Source organism: Macaca thibetana, chromosome 3 (genome assembly GCF_024542745.1).
Source record: "Macaca thibetana thibetana isolate TM-01 chromosome 3, ASM2454274v1, whole genome shotgun sequence".
NCBI classification, from domain to species: Eukaryota; Metazoa; Chordata; class Mammalia; order Primates; family Cercopithecidae; genus Macaca; species Macaca thibetana.
This window is the reverse complement of record NC_065580.1, coordinates 141610765-141628730: the sequence shown is the minus strand read 5'-3', so window position 1 is coordinate 141628730 and position 17966 is coordinate 141610765. Positions and strand designations below refer to the sequence as shown.

Here is a 17966-nt window from a genome sequence, read left to right as displayed (position 1 = left end):
GCACACTACTCGGGGTCAGGCACCTCTTATGTGTGCCCATAAGACCCAGTGCGCCCTCTATCTCCTCTGCTCCTACGCCCGGCGCAAGGCCCTGGCGGCCGGAATAGTCACGCACAGACCGACTGGACTCTAAAGCCCCTTGGGGCAGGTGCTGTGTCCAGTAGTGTATCTGGCGATGCACCGAGTCCTCTTCACGGAGGGCAAGCAGGTGCAAAGGCACGGAGGTAGAAACAGGCCTGGCGTCAGAGCGCCTCGAGCTGAGCAGTCAGTCTTGGGGAAGCCCTGGTGGTCTCGCCTCGCCGGGCTCGTAACAGCAGGCTGGGATCAGCGACCATCGAGGCGCATCCGCCGAGACCTCCGAGCATCCTAGAGAGGACACGGAAGCGAGTCCTTACGCACCTGTCTGACAGCGTCCGCGGTTCACTTCCGGTCCGCGGAGGGCCCTGGCGACCCTGGCGGGTGAGAGCATCTTCAGGGCCGCAGCGGGTGGCGGGCGAGGTGGTAAACGGCCGCCTTGACGGGTTTTGGTGCCGCTACGGGGCTCGGCGGCAGCGGGGTTGCACTAGAGCCCGTCTCCCTTCGCTCAGCCCCGGCTGGGGGCGGCAAGTCTCTCCAGAGCTGCATTCCGCGGCCCCGAGGCCCTGCGGGTCTGGACTCTGAGGGGCCGGACTCTGAGGGGCCGCCGCGTTGTAGGCTCAGGTAGGAGCGAGGCTGAACCCGTTCTGCCAGGCTTGGCTTAGTGCAGGGCTGGCTACGAACCCGAAGAGATCTTGAACCAAAGCAGAACTCTCTGCAAAGTCAAAGTAATCACGTAGGACACTTATTGAAAGAATAGTGATGGGCCAGCCTGGTCAACGTAGCAAGACCCTGTCTCTACAAAAATTAAAAAGTAGCCTGGCATGGTGGCACGCGCCTGTGGTCCCAGCTACTCAGGAGGCTGAGGCAGGATAATCTCCTGAGCCTAGGAGTTCAAGGCTGCAGTGACTTACATTCATGCCACTGCACTCCAGCCTGGGAAACGTAGGAAGACACTGTCTCTACAAAAATAAAAAAAATTAGCTGGTCATGGTGGTACTTGCCAGTAGTTCCAGCTACTCTGGAGGCTGAGGTGGGAGGATCGCCTCATCCCAGGAGGCAAAGGCTGCAGTGATCGCACCACTGCTCACCAGCTGGGGTGACAAAACCCTGAGACCCTGTCTCAAAAAGAAACAAAAGAGTAACAATGGGTGGGGGGAGATAAAGAATAGCAATGGGGCACCTTCTGTTTGTCATATGGCAGAGATAAAAGATGAATGAGGATCTTTCTTGCCTCCAGGGAGTCTGTTAGAGGGAGACACATGGGTAAACATTTGCACTATAGTGCATGAAATGCACTAGTGGAGTGAACCAATGCAATAGCCAGAAAGGAATGAAAGAGAAATCTTAATGTTGCAGAGTCAATGAATAGACTGAAAATATAAAATTGGTTTAAGTGGGGGTAGATAAATACACAAACTCCCAACAGAATATTTAGCAGATGCTTTGGGGTGTGTCTCCTGCCAGCTGCCCCTTGTCTGCTCCAGTCAGGTGATCTTTCCGTTTTCTGACAAGCAGGATCCCCTTCCCCTGATGCTTTGGACTTCCAAGTCTGTCTTCCCAGCCTAGGTCTTCCACCTAATCCACTTGGAAGTAAATAGGACTCATGCTGCAGTCTACTTCAAGCCTCTTGTTTTCCTTGAATACTTGGACTTTGATTAGTTTTCTCTCTTTTTGACTTCGCATGTTTTTTTTTGTTTCAATCTATACCATGTATTTTGGGAGGCAGTTATCATCTAGTCTCTTTTTTTTTCCTTCTGAAAAGTAGGAGGAGTAGTACTCACCCTACAGAAGTGTTTTAAGTATTAAATGAAGTATGTGTTCACATGCTTTCTAAATAGTAAAGCCTGTACAAGTTAGAAATCTTTTGATCATTTATAATATGGTATATATGTTGCTCCATTGTCTTTTTCAGGTTGAGTGCACCATCACATCTAAGCCGTCAGCAAGTTTGTTGGTTTTAATCTCCAAAATACGTCTTGATTTTGTCTGACTCTTTGCCACCACCCTGATGTAAACCCCTATCATCTCCTGCTTGAATCACTGTAAGTGCCATTTCCCTCTTGCCACCTCTAACCTATTCCCTGTCAACACACAGGCAGAATGACTTTTGTAAAACATGTAGTTCCTCGCTAAAGTAAGAAATACGAATAAAGTTCATAATTCTTACTGTGGTGCAGGCTCTGGGTGATGTGGTTTCTGTCTGCCTCTGTCACGTCTTCTGTTGCAGCTCTGCCCCTCCCTCTGCTGAAGCCACACTGAAATATGGCTTGTTCTTGGACACCTTAGGTAATTTCTTAGCCTCAGGGCTTTTGCCTGGAATGCTCTTAGAATAACTGACTCATTCTCATCCTTAAGTGAGCCCAGTGTCATGTCTTTAGAAAAGCCTTTTTCAAGTCATTTGCCCCCTGTTAACAGAGCACTCTACTTATTTTCTTTCTAGAACTTGTCCCCACTTGCAGTTTTTAAAAAAGTTGCTTCCATTTGACTTTTTCTGTCTGCTGTACCAGCATATGAGTTTCAAGAGGGTAAGCTCCCAGTGTGTCTTGTTCTCTATTTTGTTTGTTGTTTCTGCCTACCTGTTGTGTGTGTATACGTGTGTGTTTGTGTGTTGCATGTATGTTTAGTATTGGAAGAGTAGGCCCTGGCGACTAACCCAGTTATAACCCATTATATATTTTTCTCTGATTATAGTGTTATTCTTCAGTGAGATCCTAAGTTGTTTGTGGGTATAAGCAAAATCTTAGACATTTTCTATTTAGTCTCTGTACCTAATAGGTGCTTAGCAAATGATTACTATGTTGAATTGACCTGACTTTTGGGATCTGTGTTCAGTCTTTTGAAAATGCCTTGTAAAAGGTAATTACTGTGTTCTCCAGTGGAATATTCCTTGATGTAGAGACAGACTGGGATGGGCTGACCTTCTACATGTCTCTTGTTCTCAAAAGGGTCATTGATGTGGTCATTCTCAGTCTCCTCGGAGGGAGTGTGAAGATGCTTAAAGAGCATCCAGAGATGGCGGAAGCTCCTCAGCAGCAGTTGGGTGTTCCTGTGGTGAAACTGGAGAAAGAGTTGCCATGGGGCAGAGGAAGGGAAGACCCTAGTCCAGAGACTTTTCGGCTAAGGTTTCGGCAGTTCCGCTACCAGGAGGCAGCTGGACCCCAGGAAGCTCTTAGGGAGCTCCAGGAACTCTGTCGTCGGTGGCTGAGGCCCGAGTTGCACACCAAGGAGCAGATCCTGGAGCTGCTGGTGCTGGAGCAGTTCCTCACTATCCTGCCCCGCGAGTTCTACACCTGGATCCGGGAACATGGCCCAGAGAGTGGCAAGGCTCTGGCTGCCATAGTGGAGGACCTGACAGAAAGAGCGCTGGAGGCCAAGGCGGTGGGTGAGGAGGGGATCCAGGTCTGGCGCCCTTGGCGTGGGCAGGGAGTGTTAAAGAATCCAAAGATTTGAGGAAGCAGTAGGAGTGGATGAGGTGTGGAACCTCCCTCCTCTGCCCTCAGACTCCCTGAGGCCCTTTTTGGAGAGCAGTGGAGTTTTCAGCAAGAAAAGCCATTTCCAGGGGAGATGCTCTAATGCAGAAGGGCCTGAAGCCTCTGGTCATGAGGGCAGAGGCCTGGCCATATTTCCCTTGTGGGCATCAGGCAAAAAGAAGGCAGTTGTGATTGTTTTTGGGGTCCCTTATAGAACTAACCCTGCTTTGGACAGAGATGCCTCTGGGAAGGCAGAGAATCCTGCCTGGGGAATCTTTTTCCAGAAAAGGGTTGTCAGTAGCAGTGCTGTTTCTCTGTGGCTCACAGGGCTCCTGTAACAATTCTCTGGTGCTGCTGTAATGACACCAAGTGACTTGCACCACACGTGCTTCCTTGAGGTTCCAGCCATATTTCGGTCACTCTGTGGTACAGCCCCCTGATGGACGACTGGGAAAGGAGAGCAGGACTGATGACACCGTCTTGCTCACAAGCCCCCATCCTTCTGTAGTTCAGCCTCCCGTGCACACTCTCGTCACCCTTACTTCCTGTCTTCAGAATCCTAAGATAATTTTTTCCTACTCCCAACTCAGGAGCTTAAAAGTGGACCAGAAAGGCCTTGTTTTTATGTGTTTTTCTCAGTGTGAGAGTCCTCCTGATTTTCCTTGCTCTTTTTAATTTATTATTTTTGAGACAGGACAGGGTCAGGCGACAGCCCAGGCTGGAGTGCAGTGGCACAATCCTAGCTTACTGCAGCCTTGAGCTCCTGGCTCAGTTGATCCTCCCACCTCAGCCTCCTGAGTAGCTGACACCACAGGCATGTACCACCCTGCCTGGCTAATTTTTTTTGTTTTTTGTAGAGATGGAGTCTCACCGTGTTGCCCAGGCTTCCTGGCTCTCTTTAAAGCAACTGTTTCTCACTAGCCTATTCACTGCGGGGTCTAGGCTTTGCATTTTTTATTTTCAGCTTCTTCAATTAAGAATTTTTTTTTTTTCTAGTAGTGAGTATATTGTGCTGAAATATTTGGGCTTGGTGATGGCAGGTAGAAGGGATCCTTGTCAAATGGCATGGACAGATAAAAGTTGCTCAGGGCCTGATGCAGGGAGTTTAGCTTCCTTTTCACTTCCTCACTGATGTCCTGGGGAAGAGCTCAGCTGATTTTTCCTGCCTCTCCCCTGAAGCTGGAGTGGTTCTTTTCTTGGTTCTCTTTTTAGATTTTAATTCAATTCCCTTCGTAACAGCCTTGCCCAGGCCTCATTCTATTTTTTTTTTTTTTTTTTTTTTTTTTTTTTTTTTTTTTTTTTTTTTTGAGACGGAGTCTCGCTCTGTCGCCCAGGCTGGAGTGCAGTGGCGCGATCTCGGCTCACTGCAAGCTCCACCTCCCGGGTTCACGCCATTCTCCCGCCTCAGCCTCCGAGTAGCTGGGACTACAGGCGCCCGCCACGACGCCCGGCTAGTTTTTTTAAGTAGAGACGGGGTTTCACCATGTTAGCCAGGACGATCTCGATCTCCTGACCTCGTGATCCACCCGCCTCGGCCTCCCAAAGTGCTGGGATTACAGGCTTGAGCCACCGCGCCCGGCCCAGGCCTCATTCTAATCAGTGTTGGGAACTGTTCTTAGGTTCCATGCCACGGGCAGGGGGAGCAGGAGGAAACAGCACTTTGCAGAGGCGCTTGGGAGCCAGGCATCCAGCTGGGGCCAGTGGAGGTCAAGCCTGAGTGGGGGATGCCCCCTGGGGAAGGAGTTCAAGGTCCAAACCAGGGTACCGAGGAGCAGCTCAGTCAGGACCCTGGAGATGAGACGCGGACCTTCCAGGAGCAAGGTGAGTAAGAGCAGATAGTGGGGATGTCAGGGCACAGGAAACTGCTATGCAGCCAACCCTCTTCAGAAACCCAGCAATGGAGCAACTAAGTTACCCACGAGGTGTAATTGTGAATTTTCTTGGCTGCTTCCTCCACCTTAGGAAATAGATGAAGTGAAACTGTTTCTTCTCCCTTTACCCTCTGGTGTCTGGAGGGGATATCTGGGATCAAGCTTTCCTATTATTTTTCTTTTCTTTCCCTCAGATCCTTTCTAGAAACTACCAGGAAATATTCAGCTGACTTGCAGGAATACTTTTGCAGTGGGCAGATGAACTGTATCCCCCAAAGTAATATGTAGCTTTATTTTGCTACTGAATCTCAAAGGGGGTTATTCCCAGAGTGTGACTGGGGAGCATGGGTAGCCCTAAAGGGACAGGGCAGGGACAATCTTGCCAGCTGAGAACAGGGCTGGAGACACCCAGGCCCCAGCTGAGAACAGGGCAGGGGACACCCAGGCCCCTGTGCATGGGAAAACATGGTACCAAAGTGAAAAGTGATTTTTGTCTGGAGTCTCCTGGTTCCTGAGGTTGTGTGCATCCGGTGGGGCACACCTTTGAACAAGCTAACAGCATGACATCACTGATCCTTCTGATCTTATGCTTTTTGTCCCTGCTCAGCACTACCTGTTCTGCAGGCAGGTCCTGGCCTCCCCACAATGAATTCCAGAGACCAAGAGATGGCAGCCGGGTTCTTTACCGCTGGACCGCAGGTGAGCTCTGACTCCCTTTCCAGAGATCATGGTGTTGCTTTGATTGAGGTTCACCTTCCCCAGGGTTTCTCTGCACAACAGTGCGCCCTCCCCACCCCCAAGTTGAGTCATTCTCCCTTCCTAGTCCTGGTGGACCTGATGGTGTGGTTTCCTCCGCTGAACCACCAGCCCCAGTTGTTAATTTGCATTGAACCTTATGTGTGGAGCCTGAGCCACAGATGGACTATTTATTTATTTTTTTTTGAGACGGAGTCTTGCTTTGTCGCCCAGGCTAGAGTGCAGTGGTGCAGTCTCGGCTCACTGCAAGTTCCACCTCCCAGGTTCACGCCATTCTCCTGCCTCAGCCTCCCGAGTAGCTGGGACTACAGGCGCCCGCCACCACGCCTGGCTAATTTTTTGTATTTTTAGTAGAGATGGGGTTTCACTGTGTTAGCCAGGATGGTCTTGATCTCCTGACCTCGTGATCCACCCGCCTCGGCCTCCCAAAGTGTTGGGATTACAGGCATGAGCCACCGCACCCGGCCACAGATGGACTCTTAATAACTGTTACAGATAGAAACCCCCTAGGGCTATCTAGGCCATGCTGGTTGGCCCCGAGGTAACCCTTTGTGGTTGTCCTTTATGGATACTTCTGCTGCTGCTTTTTCTGTTTTGGAAACTTCCCTGTCCCCTAACCTCAGCAGGAATGTGGCTGACTCAGGGTTGGGGCTTCCAGGAGCATTGAGCAGGGTGGTCTCTGTGGCCACAGAGGCCACACTAGGCCACACTACCTCGTTAACATTACTCATCTGCCACAAATGGTGTAACTGAAGCATAGATGGGGTGCTCTCTCTTCCACAGGGTGCTGAGTGCTACCAGGGAGGTGGGGGCTTTCCAGTGGGGCACCTTCGTCAAGGAGGCGAGTCTAAAAGAGTTCTTTGAAGAGGAAAAGGTGTTTGGCAGAAAAAAGAAGGGGATCAACTCTGGCCCTGCTCAAGCCATATTTGGGCAAGGCTGGATGCCAGCATCATTTCCCTTTCCTGTTCTCCAAGGACGTACTTTGGAGGGGATGAGGAATGACATCAGTGCTTTTTAATTTGGTTGGACCCTCCCTTGTACCATAATAGTTCTTCATGGTGCAGTGAGTGAGAAATTGAGGATGCATTTATTTTATCACAGCCTTGTTCTTAAGACAGGGCTTGGCTGAATGTGAACTTTCTTCTTGATGAGAAGGTAAATAGCGGCTGCCAGGCTCTGTCAAGCATGAGGTGTGAGTGGAGGCTGCTGCAGAGTGGAAATGAGGTGCCTTGGTTGTTAGGCGCAAGCTGAGCCCCAGCCACAGAGGCTTAAAACCACAGTGGCTCAAACAAGTAGATTACTCCAGTTCAACTGTTGGGAGGAAGCTGGTTGGGAGGAAGTTGAATTACAGACATAAGCCACTGTCTCTGGCCTAGGATTCTTTCTTTATTCATAGCAATCTCCTGTTGTTGCAGGGGTTGGGGCCATTTAAAGATATGGCCCTGGCCTTCCCTGAGGAGGAGTGGAGGCATGTGACCCCAGCCCAGATAGACTGCTTTGGGGAGTACGTGGAACCGCAGCACTGCAGGGTCTGCCCAGGTAAGACTGTCTCCACCCACAGGTGAGGAACTGGGGAGTTCTGAAAGCTCAGGTCAGGGGTTCTGCCGTAGCTCTGGTACTCCTGGCAAAGGAAGGAGACTTCATGGCAGGTGGGTAAATGGGTCCAGCATGGACCACGGGGCACGAGGAGCTGCTTTCCTGTGTCAAGAGAGGAGCCGAATAATGGAGCAGGAAATCATGAGGCCATTATTTTGGCTGTATAGAGACAGGTCAGTCATGAGGACCCCCAAACACCTACACTGTGTCCATGATTAAAGACAAAGAGGGCTTGAGAGCAAGATACCAACAGCAAAAGATGGGGCATCTGAGCTTGTTCAGATATTTATTGAGTGCTCCCTGCATGTGGGCCCTGTGTTAGTGGTTTTCTCCTGGGGCAGGAAGTGGGCAGGACTAACGTGCATGAAAGCATCGGAGCTCACAGTGTGCATGTAGGAGGGCATGAGAGGGCTTCGTGATGGTAGAGGATAGAGTGGCCCAAGTCACAGAGGAAGCGGAGCTGCGCTAGGCCTCAGGTGGTGGCTGGGTTTGACCTGGACTCAGAGCCTGTGGGGATGCAGCCATTGTGTGTGACAGCAGCTCATGGGAGGAGGAGCAGCAGGAGAGAGCCCACAGGGGCTGCCAGCAGAGCGCACTGCAGGGCTTTGGGGCTGTCAGGGCGAGGGGCAGTATGGAGAGTCTGCATGGGTGGAATGAGGACACCAGCAGGGAGAGGAAACACTGTGGCTGGAACGGCCTCTGCTTGTTCTTTGATTTTCTTCTTTTTTGTTTCATAACTTCTTTGTGGGTTGTGCACTGACCTCCCATCTGTACTGACCCCACCTGGCCTTTCCTTATCCTGAAATGCTTTGAAGGATGATCAGGATTATCCCTGTGCTTCCTTCAGGACATAAGAGAATCCATCCTGCCCCTCCACTTGCTGACCCTGACCTTGAGCATCTCCCTTGAGCTTTCCAGGTCTCGGTTTCCTCCGTTGTGGAATGAGACTGTTCATGGAACCTGTGCTCATGGTGCTATGAGGATGAAGGGAGGCAGTACATCTAAATGTGTGGTGACCATGGTATTGTTAGATTGTTTAGTTAGTGCTGAAATATTACTAAGGGATTCTTGTAGGAGCCATCAGCCTTCACTCATTTGTTCACCACAGAGCTGGACTTGGCACCTGCTCTGTGGCCAGTGCTGTTCTGGTCACTATGAAGAGTTAAAAATAAAGGTGCTTGCCTGTGGGGTCTTAGAGTTCAGGGGAAGAGGCCATGTGCATATAATAGTGGGATAGGGTAAGGGGCACTGGGCTCTTGGGAGACCTGGGTCCAGGGCATGGTTGGCACAGCGTGACAGTGATATGAGTGGCAGAACGATGTCAGCATACTTTACTTGGAGATGTGTGATTGCCGTGATGGCAGAGGATGACAGAACAAAGCAGGGGCTCGAGTGACAAGCCCCAGACAAAGGTGCCAGTGTCCTGGTGCCAGGGTCCCCCTCAGGGGTGTTCCCCTCCCAGTGATGCTGCTGTGTGGGGTGAGGAGCCCCTCGCCCCCATTCTCACAAGGTTTTCATGCCCTCCTGGCCATTTCTGACTGTTCTGGAGACTGGTTCTGTTCTTGTCCCCTCACTAGCTCGGTGTCTCAGAACTCAGAGCAACTCAAGCCCCCACCTGAAATTGAACAGAAATGTTCAATTTCTGCTGAGGCCAGGTGACACGAAGGCCCATTTCCCAAGTGTACCATTCACTTGCTGTCCCAGCTTTCAGGTCTTCCTGGGATTCACACTCGGGTTGTCCTGGTGCTTGTACTGACAGCTGCGTGGGGCTGGGCCTGAGCTGCTTCACCTGTAAAGAGGCTGGATGCACAGGGCAGGGTTGAGCTAGGTGGCTGCCCAGATCACTTTCAGTTGTTCATCTGTCCTCCTTAGTGGACCGTGAGGTGCAGACCTTGTCGTCTGAGTTGTAATTGCAGTCATGGCCACAAGGACTGGAGCAAGAACTCACAAGATGATTTGGAATCACAGAGACAAAACGAGTGGGAGGCCTGGACTCTGCAGGCTGGTTCCCAGGGTGATGAGGGCCTTGGAGTGAGAGACGAGTGCTCAGGAGTAAGGAGGGGGCAGGAGTGAGGAGAGTGAGGCCGGCCATGAGGACTTGCGGTCCTTGTTTTAAAATTTTTTTCTGCGCAGAGTAATGTGATGGAGGTTTTACTTGAGGAAATTGGATCGACAGCAGGGTACGGCCAGTCTGGAGGGTTGAAATAATGTAGGCACCGGGGTAAGAGCAGGAACCAGGCCAGTGGCCATGAAGAAGAGGGTTTACTGAAATATGCTTCCAAGGATGGGCCACAGATTGGCCAGAGGGGAGGAAAGAGAAGAGTCAGAGAGGAGTCTACGTCTTAGGATCCTGGCTGGGACTAAAAATTATGTAACTCCTGTAAAGACTGGAAAAATTATGTTACTCCTGTCAGAAAGGGAGGGAAGCGTTTTCCTAAGAGGGAGGAAGAATGGAAAGTTCCATTTGTTGACTTTGAGATCTAAGTGGATGGTCCCTGGAAGTAGCTGTAAGTCAGGTAGATGGTCTGGGGGTTAAAATAATACCACGAACCATTGCATTCCTGCTCCATGTGTGCAGTGAACTTCATGAGTGTACAATCCATTTTGAAGGTGAAGAATGTAAGGCTCAGAGAGGTTAATTTTCCCATGATCACACAGCAGTTGAGCAGCCAGTGCAGCACTTAAAACCGGTTTCTTACTGCTAGGTCCCTTCTCTTCCACTACTGTGTCTTTCTCCCAGTGTCTCTATTTATGTTTAGGTATCTCATTGTATTTATTTTTCCTGCAGCTTTATATTTTGAACTCTCTTTATGCAAATTTTCAAACATACAGAAAAGCTAAGACTAGTACAGAGAACACACTTAGGCCTTTATGTAGATTCACCAGTTGTTAATGTTTGCCATATTTAGCTGTATAATGTGTGTGTTTTTTTTTTGAATGATATGGAAGTTGGAGGCATCTCAATCTTTCATCTGTAAATACTTCAGCATTTGTGTCACAATGACATTCCCAACATAGACCAGTAGCATAATTCCATCTAAGAAAATAAACATAAATTCCATGTGTGTAACATCTAGTGCATAGTCAGATTTCCCCAAGATCTAGTGGTTTGTGCATTGCATTTAGTTTTAATCTTACTATTCGTAGCACCTCAAAACTGAAAACTACCCACATGAACATCAGTCAAATTAATAAGTAGGTTGCAATCTATCTATTATCTATATATCTCTATATATATACACAGACACACACACATATACTCACAGTGGAATACTATACACCAGTGAAAAAGAATAAACTACAGCTTCACACCATGACATAGGTGTATGTTACAAACATGATATTGAGCAGAAGAGGCCAGAAACAATGTGTGAGACAATTACATGAAGTTCAAGAACAGACAAAAAAGTCTGGACAGTGTGTTCCCCTTGGTATAATATATATGTGTACTATATATGTATATTATATATATACTGTATGTGTATATACTATATATGGCAGGGTATAGTAATGGAGGAGATGAAAAACGGGCTTCTAGGGACTGGTTATGTTCTGTTTGTTGAACTGAATGCGGTTTACGTGGTTGGGTTTGTTAAGAAAATTTGCATAGGGTATGGTGATGCACACCTGTAATCCCAGCACTCAGTGAGGCAGAGGCAGGAGGGTCACTTGAGCCGAGGAATTTGAGACCAGCCTGGGCAACATAGTGAGGCCCCCATCTCCACAAAAAGGAGAAAAAGGGTAACTTGACATTTTTTAGTCAGCACTGGATCCAAAAAAAAATAAAATCTTTGCGTATACAAAACATAAATGGCTTGTACACTTTTACTTTCATGAAAAGTTTACAAAGTAAAATCGAAGCTGATATGTATGTATTTCATATTTTATCAAACCAGGAGGCATATACTGTCAGGTTTTTTTTTTTTTTGTCTTCTAGTCATCTTGCCTAAAAGGACTCTAAGCACCACTTATTTCTCCTTTTCTTTTTTTCTCTTCGCCTCTTTCTTCCCCAGTACCTTTTCTTTTCTTCTCTTCTCCTCCCCTTCCTCTTACTCTTCCATAAACACCTGTTCTGTTAATTTAGAGAGAGTATAAGAAGGATCAGAGTGAGGATGAAGGAAGGGTGAGGCTGAGCATTTCAGCAGCATCATGGTCTCAGTCCTGATAAATGTGCTACCTAGGGGCTTTCTCCTGCAGGAGCCTCAGTGAAGCCTGCTTCATTCATTCAGCCAGCAGTTAGCAAGCATCTTCCCTGAGTCAGTCCCCTGTCAGGCTCCTGGGAGACCCTGGTTAGGCAGAGGGAGCATGTGGGCAGGACGGGGGGCTGAGCAGGCACCTGGAAGGTCTGGAGAGCTGCATGCTGCCCTGTGCTACAGCAGGTGTAGAATCGTTTGGGGAAGGCGCAGGACATCTGGATGAATGGAAACAGCATTTCCAACAAAGTCACATGTAAATAGGTACAGAATAATAAAGTGCTAGTTAGGTGCACAGTGCTGAAGAGGCCCAGAGTAAGAGAATAATCACGGTGAGTGTCTTAGAGGAAATTATTGAGCTACATTTTGAAGGAAATAAAAGTCTAGATTAGCAGCAAGATAAGTGGGCGGGCACTGAATTTGGCAGACTATTCTGTGAGAAGACATGGAAGTGGAAATAAGGAAAAAGAAGTAAGGAAAGCCTGAGTTGAGGTTGTTGGTCAAAGGAAAAAAGAGAAGGAACGGTGAATGGGACCCCTGTGAAGCAGAGTTCTAACCTGTAAATGTACTGCGGCTACCACAGAATCAATCTTTATCTCCTCCTGTCCTGTAGGCGGTGGGAGCAAGGAAAAGGAGGCAAAACCCCCACAGGAAGACCTGAAAGGGGCGCTGGCGGCACTGACGTCAGAGAGGTTTGGGGAAGCCACTCTCCAGGGCCCTGGGCTCGGAAGGGCCTGTGAGCAGGAGCCTGGTGGCTCTGCGGGCAGTGTGCCCGGGCTTCCTCCTCCCCAGCACGGTGCCATCCCCCTGCCTGACGAAGTCAAAACCCACAGCTCCTTCTGGAAGCCTTTCCAGTGCCCCGAGTGTGGGAAAGGATTCAGTCGGAGCTCCAATCTTGTCAGGCACCAGCGAACCCACGAAGAGGAGAAGTCCTATGGCTGTGTGGAGTGTGGGAAGGGCTTTACCCTGAGAGAGTACCTGATGAAGCACCAGAGAACCCACCTGGGAAAGAGGCCCTACGTGTGCAGTGAGTGCTGGAAAACCTTCAGCCAGAGACACCACCTGGAGGTGCACCAGCGCAGCCACACCGGGGAGAAGCCCTACAAGTGCGGGGACTGCTGGAAGAGCTTCAGCCGCCGGCAGCACCTGCAGGTGCACCGGAGGACGCACACTGGGGAGAAGCCCTACACCTGTGAGTGCGGCAAGAGCTTCAGCAGGAATGCCAACCTGGCGGTGCACCGGCGTGCCCACACTGGTGAGAAGCCGTATGGGTGCCAGGTGTGCGGGAAGCGGTTCAGCAAAGGGGAGCGGCTGGTCCGACACCAGAGGATCCACACAGGGGAGAAGCCCTACCACTGTCCTGCCTGTGGGCGAAGCTTCAACCAGAGGTCCATCCTCAACCGGCACCAGAAGACCCAGCACCGCCAGGAGCCGCTGGTGCAGTGAGCACAGCAGGTGGCAGGCAGCACCATCATTCATCTTTCTCACTGCAGGGCCCTGCGGGGCGCAAGGTGAGGCTGCAGGAAATCACTGGTCCCATCGCCTTCCCACCCATTTGCAAATGCAGGAAAGGCAAGGCCTGGCTTACTTAGAGCTTCCAAGAGCATAGCTGCTTCCGTCTCTTACCCAAGTGGTGCTAAACAATTTTTCTTCCCATGTTTGAGAGAAGCAGTCTCCTGTGGTTCAGTTCAGGCTGAGATTTTCTCCTTCAGTGGACTGTCTGTGTCCCCCTGCCGAACAAGGCTGGGAGTAAAGGCATAACCGTGACACGTGTTGGTAGCTGGGACCTCGTCTTCCTGAGGGCTCTGTCCTGCCTGCAGGGTCGTTAGCTCAGACTCTTCCCCCATCCCCTCTCTTTTCCATTGAACAAACATTTATTGAACACCCTCTGAGCACGTGGCCGTGGGAATGCAGTGGTGAATAAGAGACTAGACCTCATTCCCCTGAGGCTCGTGCATTGGGGACGCATGCAACAGCCCATGACCCGAGGCATTCTCAGGGTATCTGTGCTGTGTGCTCATGAGAGCATCTTCCCATGACCACTCCTGCCCTCCTGCCCCGTGCTGGAACTTCCTGCCCCAGCTGGGATCTGCTCCCAGGCAACTGTGTGAATTTTACATTATTTGGAGCCTCGTCTGTGTCAGGCTGTAACATTCTATCCTCATTTGTAAAACTTCCCCATCCATTATTCCTTGCACTATAACAACTGTCAACACCAACTGTTAGGAAGTTACTATTTTGCTATTGATCACTGAATAAACATCAGAGTATTTTAAAAAACAGTTCTCTAGAAAGAACTGTTAAAATGAGTCGGAAAGGTGAACTAGTATTAACGCCCTATATTTGATGGCACTTTATAGTACATAAAATTAATTTCGCCCCATTCTCATTTGACCCATTTCCCAAGTGTTTATTCAGGCCCTAACATGTCAGGAACTCTTCTGGGTGCTTGAGAGACATCCATGAATAAAATAGGGAGAGACGCCATTGACCTCGTAGAGCTTACATCTCGTGGATGTACCTGATCTTCAGAACCCATGGATATTCCTGCAAATCCTCTGGGCCTGTATTCATGGCTTTGTCAGCATCTTGACCTGAAATGCATTTGCCACCTACCTCTTGTTACGGAATGGTCTCTGCCCTCTAGACCCTTGTCATCAAGGCACTCGGGGTCCTGGACACCCACTGGGGATGGTGAGCTGGTAGCGACCTGTTTTGCATGAGTGCCAAGTCAGGAAAAATAAAGCTGTTTGTAGGCATTAAAAATATATACATTTCTTTAAAAATGAGAAGATGCAATATTTGTAAACTGTTGAAACTTCCTTATTGTGCCATCACTGAAGGGTTTCATTTCTGTTTAAAGTTCTGGAAGCTGCGTAACTAGCATGGACTGACTGCTGTGTCATTGTGCTGTGCCTTTGAACCCTGGCTGAGTGAGTGAGTTTGTCTTTTGTTGACAGTGTACTATAATTGCGAAATGTGGTTTGTCTTCTGATGCCTCTTAATACTGGATTCTTTTACTGAGATTTTGTTTTTTCATTTTCCATTGTAAATAAGGTAAATGGTAATGACTAACACAAAGTTGTGTTACTCAGTCCACTTTGAAACATGGTTTTATCACCTGTTCTTGGCAGGCAGCATGGTGTTTAATTTTGACTTAGCAAATGGCCCTCCTTGGTCTTCCTGGCCCATTAGCTGTGCCCACGAGGCTGCAGTGACCAGATCGTAAATGTATCTGAGATGTCCACACAGGGCTGCTGCTGCTCCTCTGTGATACTGAGGTCCATGTGCAAAATCACCTTTTTTTCCCCCCTCAATTATCAGAGCAGCTAGACAGGGCTGACAGCCAGGCAGACTCAGTGGGAGGCTTCTGGCCTGAGCGTGGCCATCCCCAGTGGGCGGTATTCCAAAGGCAGGTGGGGACTTGGGAGACCTCCGGGGGCTGCTTGTCACTCATCATTCTGTTTTCCTGAATCACGGATGCTGTTTAATCATACGCAGCCAGCACTCCTCTGGGTTTCAGCAAGTTGGGATATCTTAAGCTTCAGTAGGAGCTGGGCCTTGCTGACTTTCCTATCTGGCCTCTTCCCTGTCTCCTGTGGGGCCAAGAGCTTAGGACAGTGTCTCAGAAAAGCCTCTTAGTAGGGGGTTTTTCCCATGGGATTGTGGTAGTCTCATTTTTCATATCTATTCAAATGTTAAGAAATATTTTGTTTTCTGTATTTTTCTATTCTTTAGAAATTTTTTATAATAGATAATTTCAAACCTATATAAATGAATCTTTATGTATTTATCATTTGACTTTATTATAAACTCATAATCAATCTTGTTTCATCTCTGTCCACTCCTTCCTCCCCATCTTCTTCCCCCCACTGAAGTTTTGAAGTATATCCCAAGTGTTGTTTATGACCATTTCAGTGTGTACCTGCACAAGGTAAGGGCAGTTGGGTGTGGTGGCTCACACCTGTGATCCCCGCACTTTGGGAGGCCAAGGTGGGATTGCTTGAGAGGAGTTTGAGACCAGCCTGAGCAACATAGTGAGACCTCATCTACAAACAAAAATTAACTGGGCATGGTGGTACATGCTGTGGTCCCAGCTATTCAGGAGGCTGAGGCGGGGCATCACTTGACCCTGAGAGGTTGAGGTTGCAGTGAGCCATGATTGTGCCATTGCACTCCAGCCTGGGAGACAGAGCAAGACCCTTTCTCAAAACAGTTCCTTAATGTCAAAATATCCAGTGAATTTTAAGAACCCACCTAATTTTTCAATACATTATAATTTGTTTCTTTGTCTCTTAAGGCTTATAATCTGTAATACTTAACCTTTTCTCCTTGAAATTTATTCATTTTAAAAAACTGGATCGTTTATCCTGGAGAGTTTTTTACATTCTACATTTTCTGTTTTTTTTTTTTTTTTTTTTTTTTTTTTGAGATGGAGTCTCGCTCTGTTGCCCAGGCTGCAATGCAGTGGCACAATCTCGGCTCACTGCAACCTCCCCGTCCCGGGTTCAAGTGATTCTCCTGCCTCAGCCTCCCAAGTAGCTGGGATTACAGGCGTATGCCACCATGCCCAGCTAATCATTCTGCATTTTCTATTTGCATACCCGTGACATGATTTAACATATTTCCGTGCCCTCTGTATTATCTAAAATGTAGACGTGTTTAGAGGTGTAATCAGATTCATATTTCACATTTTGGCAAGAACACATTATAGATTGTGACATGCCTTGTTTCTGTTCATATGATTTTAGAAGCCTTGATCTGTTTGTTTCATTAGTTCTGTAAATGCTTCATCATTTAGTAGTTGGAATATTTCTGTAAGAAATTTCCCTTCTTTAACGTAGGTTACCCTTAGATACAGTTCATACAGGGAAGGCAAGAAAATGCTTCATCCTCCTCTTGATTTGCCTGTTTTCAGAATAATGAGCTAGTTACTTTTTGTTTCCTGTAAAGGGAGTCAAGTCTGTAGAAATCAATGCATTCGTAGCTTTTTGCTTTTATTGGTTTTTTTGAGACAGGGTCTTGCTCTGTCACCCAGGCAGGAATGCAGTGGTGCAATTATAGCTCACTGCAGCCTCAAACTCCCAGGGTAAGGTGCTCCCCCTTCCTTGGCCTTCTGAAGTATTGGGATTACAAGTGTGAGCCTCTGCACCTGGCCTGCACTCATAGATTTAAACATACTTGATATTGGTCAGTCCACTGCAGTTATAATTTGATGCTCAAATTATTTCACCTTCGACCAGTGGAGGCCCCTGGACCTTGGCTCCTGAATCCTTTTGACACAACCCTAATTCTCATTGACAGCTTCTTTGCTTTCTGGCGTGACAAGATGTTCCAGGCAAATGTTCCACATTTCCTGCCCCTTTTGAGAGTGAAAGTGGGTGCTATTTATTATGCAGGTACAGTGGTGTAAACCGGGACTCTCCAGGTCAAACAGGGGTGTTTGGTCAACTCATAGATGGGCCTCCTTTTGTATGACAAGGCATCTGTGGTTGCCTCACATCCTGATGATGCTGTACACCTTCGGTGTTTGGTTGCATGTGCTGTGCTGCTGGGTAATGAGGGAGGCTGTTGTCCTTTGCAAGGGAAACTGTTTTCTCCCTTGGGTGGTGGTAGAACCAGGTAACTGCCTAAGGTCTGTCCTGGGGAAATACTTCATCAAGAAAGTTTGGTGCATGTCATAATGTGTGCCATGGGTGTTGTCTGCAGGCTGATTACGCTGAAAATACTTTCAGTACCTGTTTTATCCCAGCTGAGAGGCAAGGAGAACCTTTCTTTCTTAAAAATTAAGCTGGTTTTGGCTGGGTGCAGTGGCTGACGCTTGTAATCCCAGCTCTTTGGGAGGCCAAGGCGGGTGGATCACCTGAGGCCAGGAGTTCGAGACCAGCCTGGACAACATGGTAAAACCTTGTCTCTATTAAAAATACAAAAATTTGGCCAGGCCCGGTGGCTCACGCCTGTAATCCCAGCACTTTGGGAGTCCGAGGCAGGTGGATCACAAG

At 48.5% G+C, this 17966-nt stretch overlaps 1 protein-coding gene across 4 annotated transcripts in view; it reads left to right on the top strand.

The window, feature by feature from the left end:
• Positions 1-303: 303 nt before the first annotated feature.
• The window catches only part of ZSCAN25 (zinc finger and SCAN domain containing 25), a 71206-nt gene continuing 53543 nt past the window's right edge, over positions 304-17966 (top strand). The window contains exons 1-8 of one of the 4 annotated variants that reach the window (XM_050784015.1): positions 308-459; positions 1991-2120; positions 2519-2603; positions 3024-3456; positions 5168-5369; positions 6027-6118; positions 7591-7714; positions 12578-15792. In XM_050784015.1, the coding sequence (XP_050639972.1) occupies positions 3070-3456; positions 5168-5369; positions 6027-6118; positions 7591-7714; positions 12578-13410 (1638 nt within the window). In that variant the 5' untranslated portion in view covers positions 308-459; positions 1991-2120; positions 2519-2603; positions 3024-3069 and the 3' untranslated portion in view covers positions 13411-15792. Of the gene's footprint in view, positions 700-1990; positions 2121-2518; positions 2604-3023; positions 3457-5167; positions 5370-6026; positions 6119-7590; positions 7715-12577; positions 15793-17966 lie in introns of those variants that run through there. The other 3 variants (XM_050784016.1, XM_050784018.1, XM_050784017.1) reach the window with 3 other exon arrangements.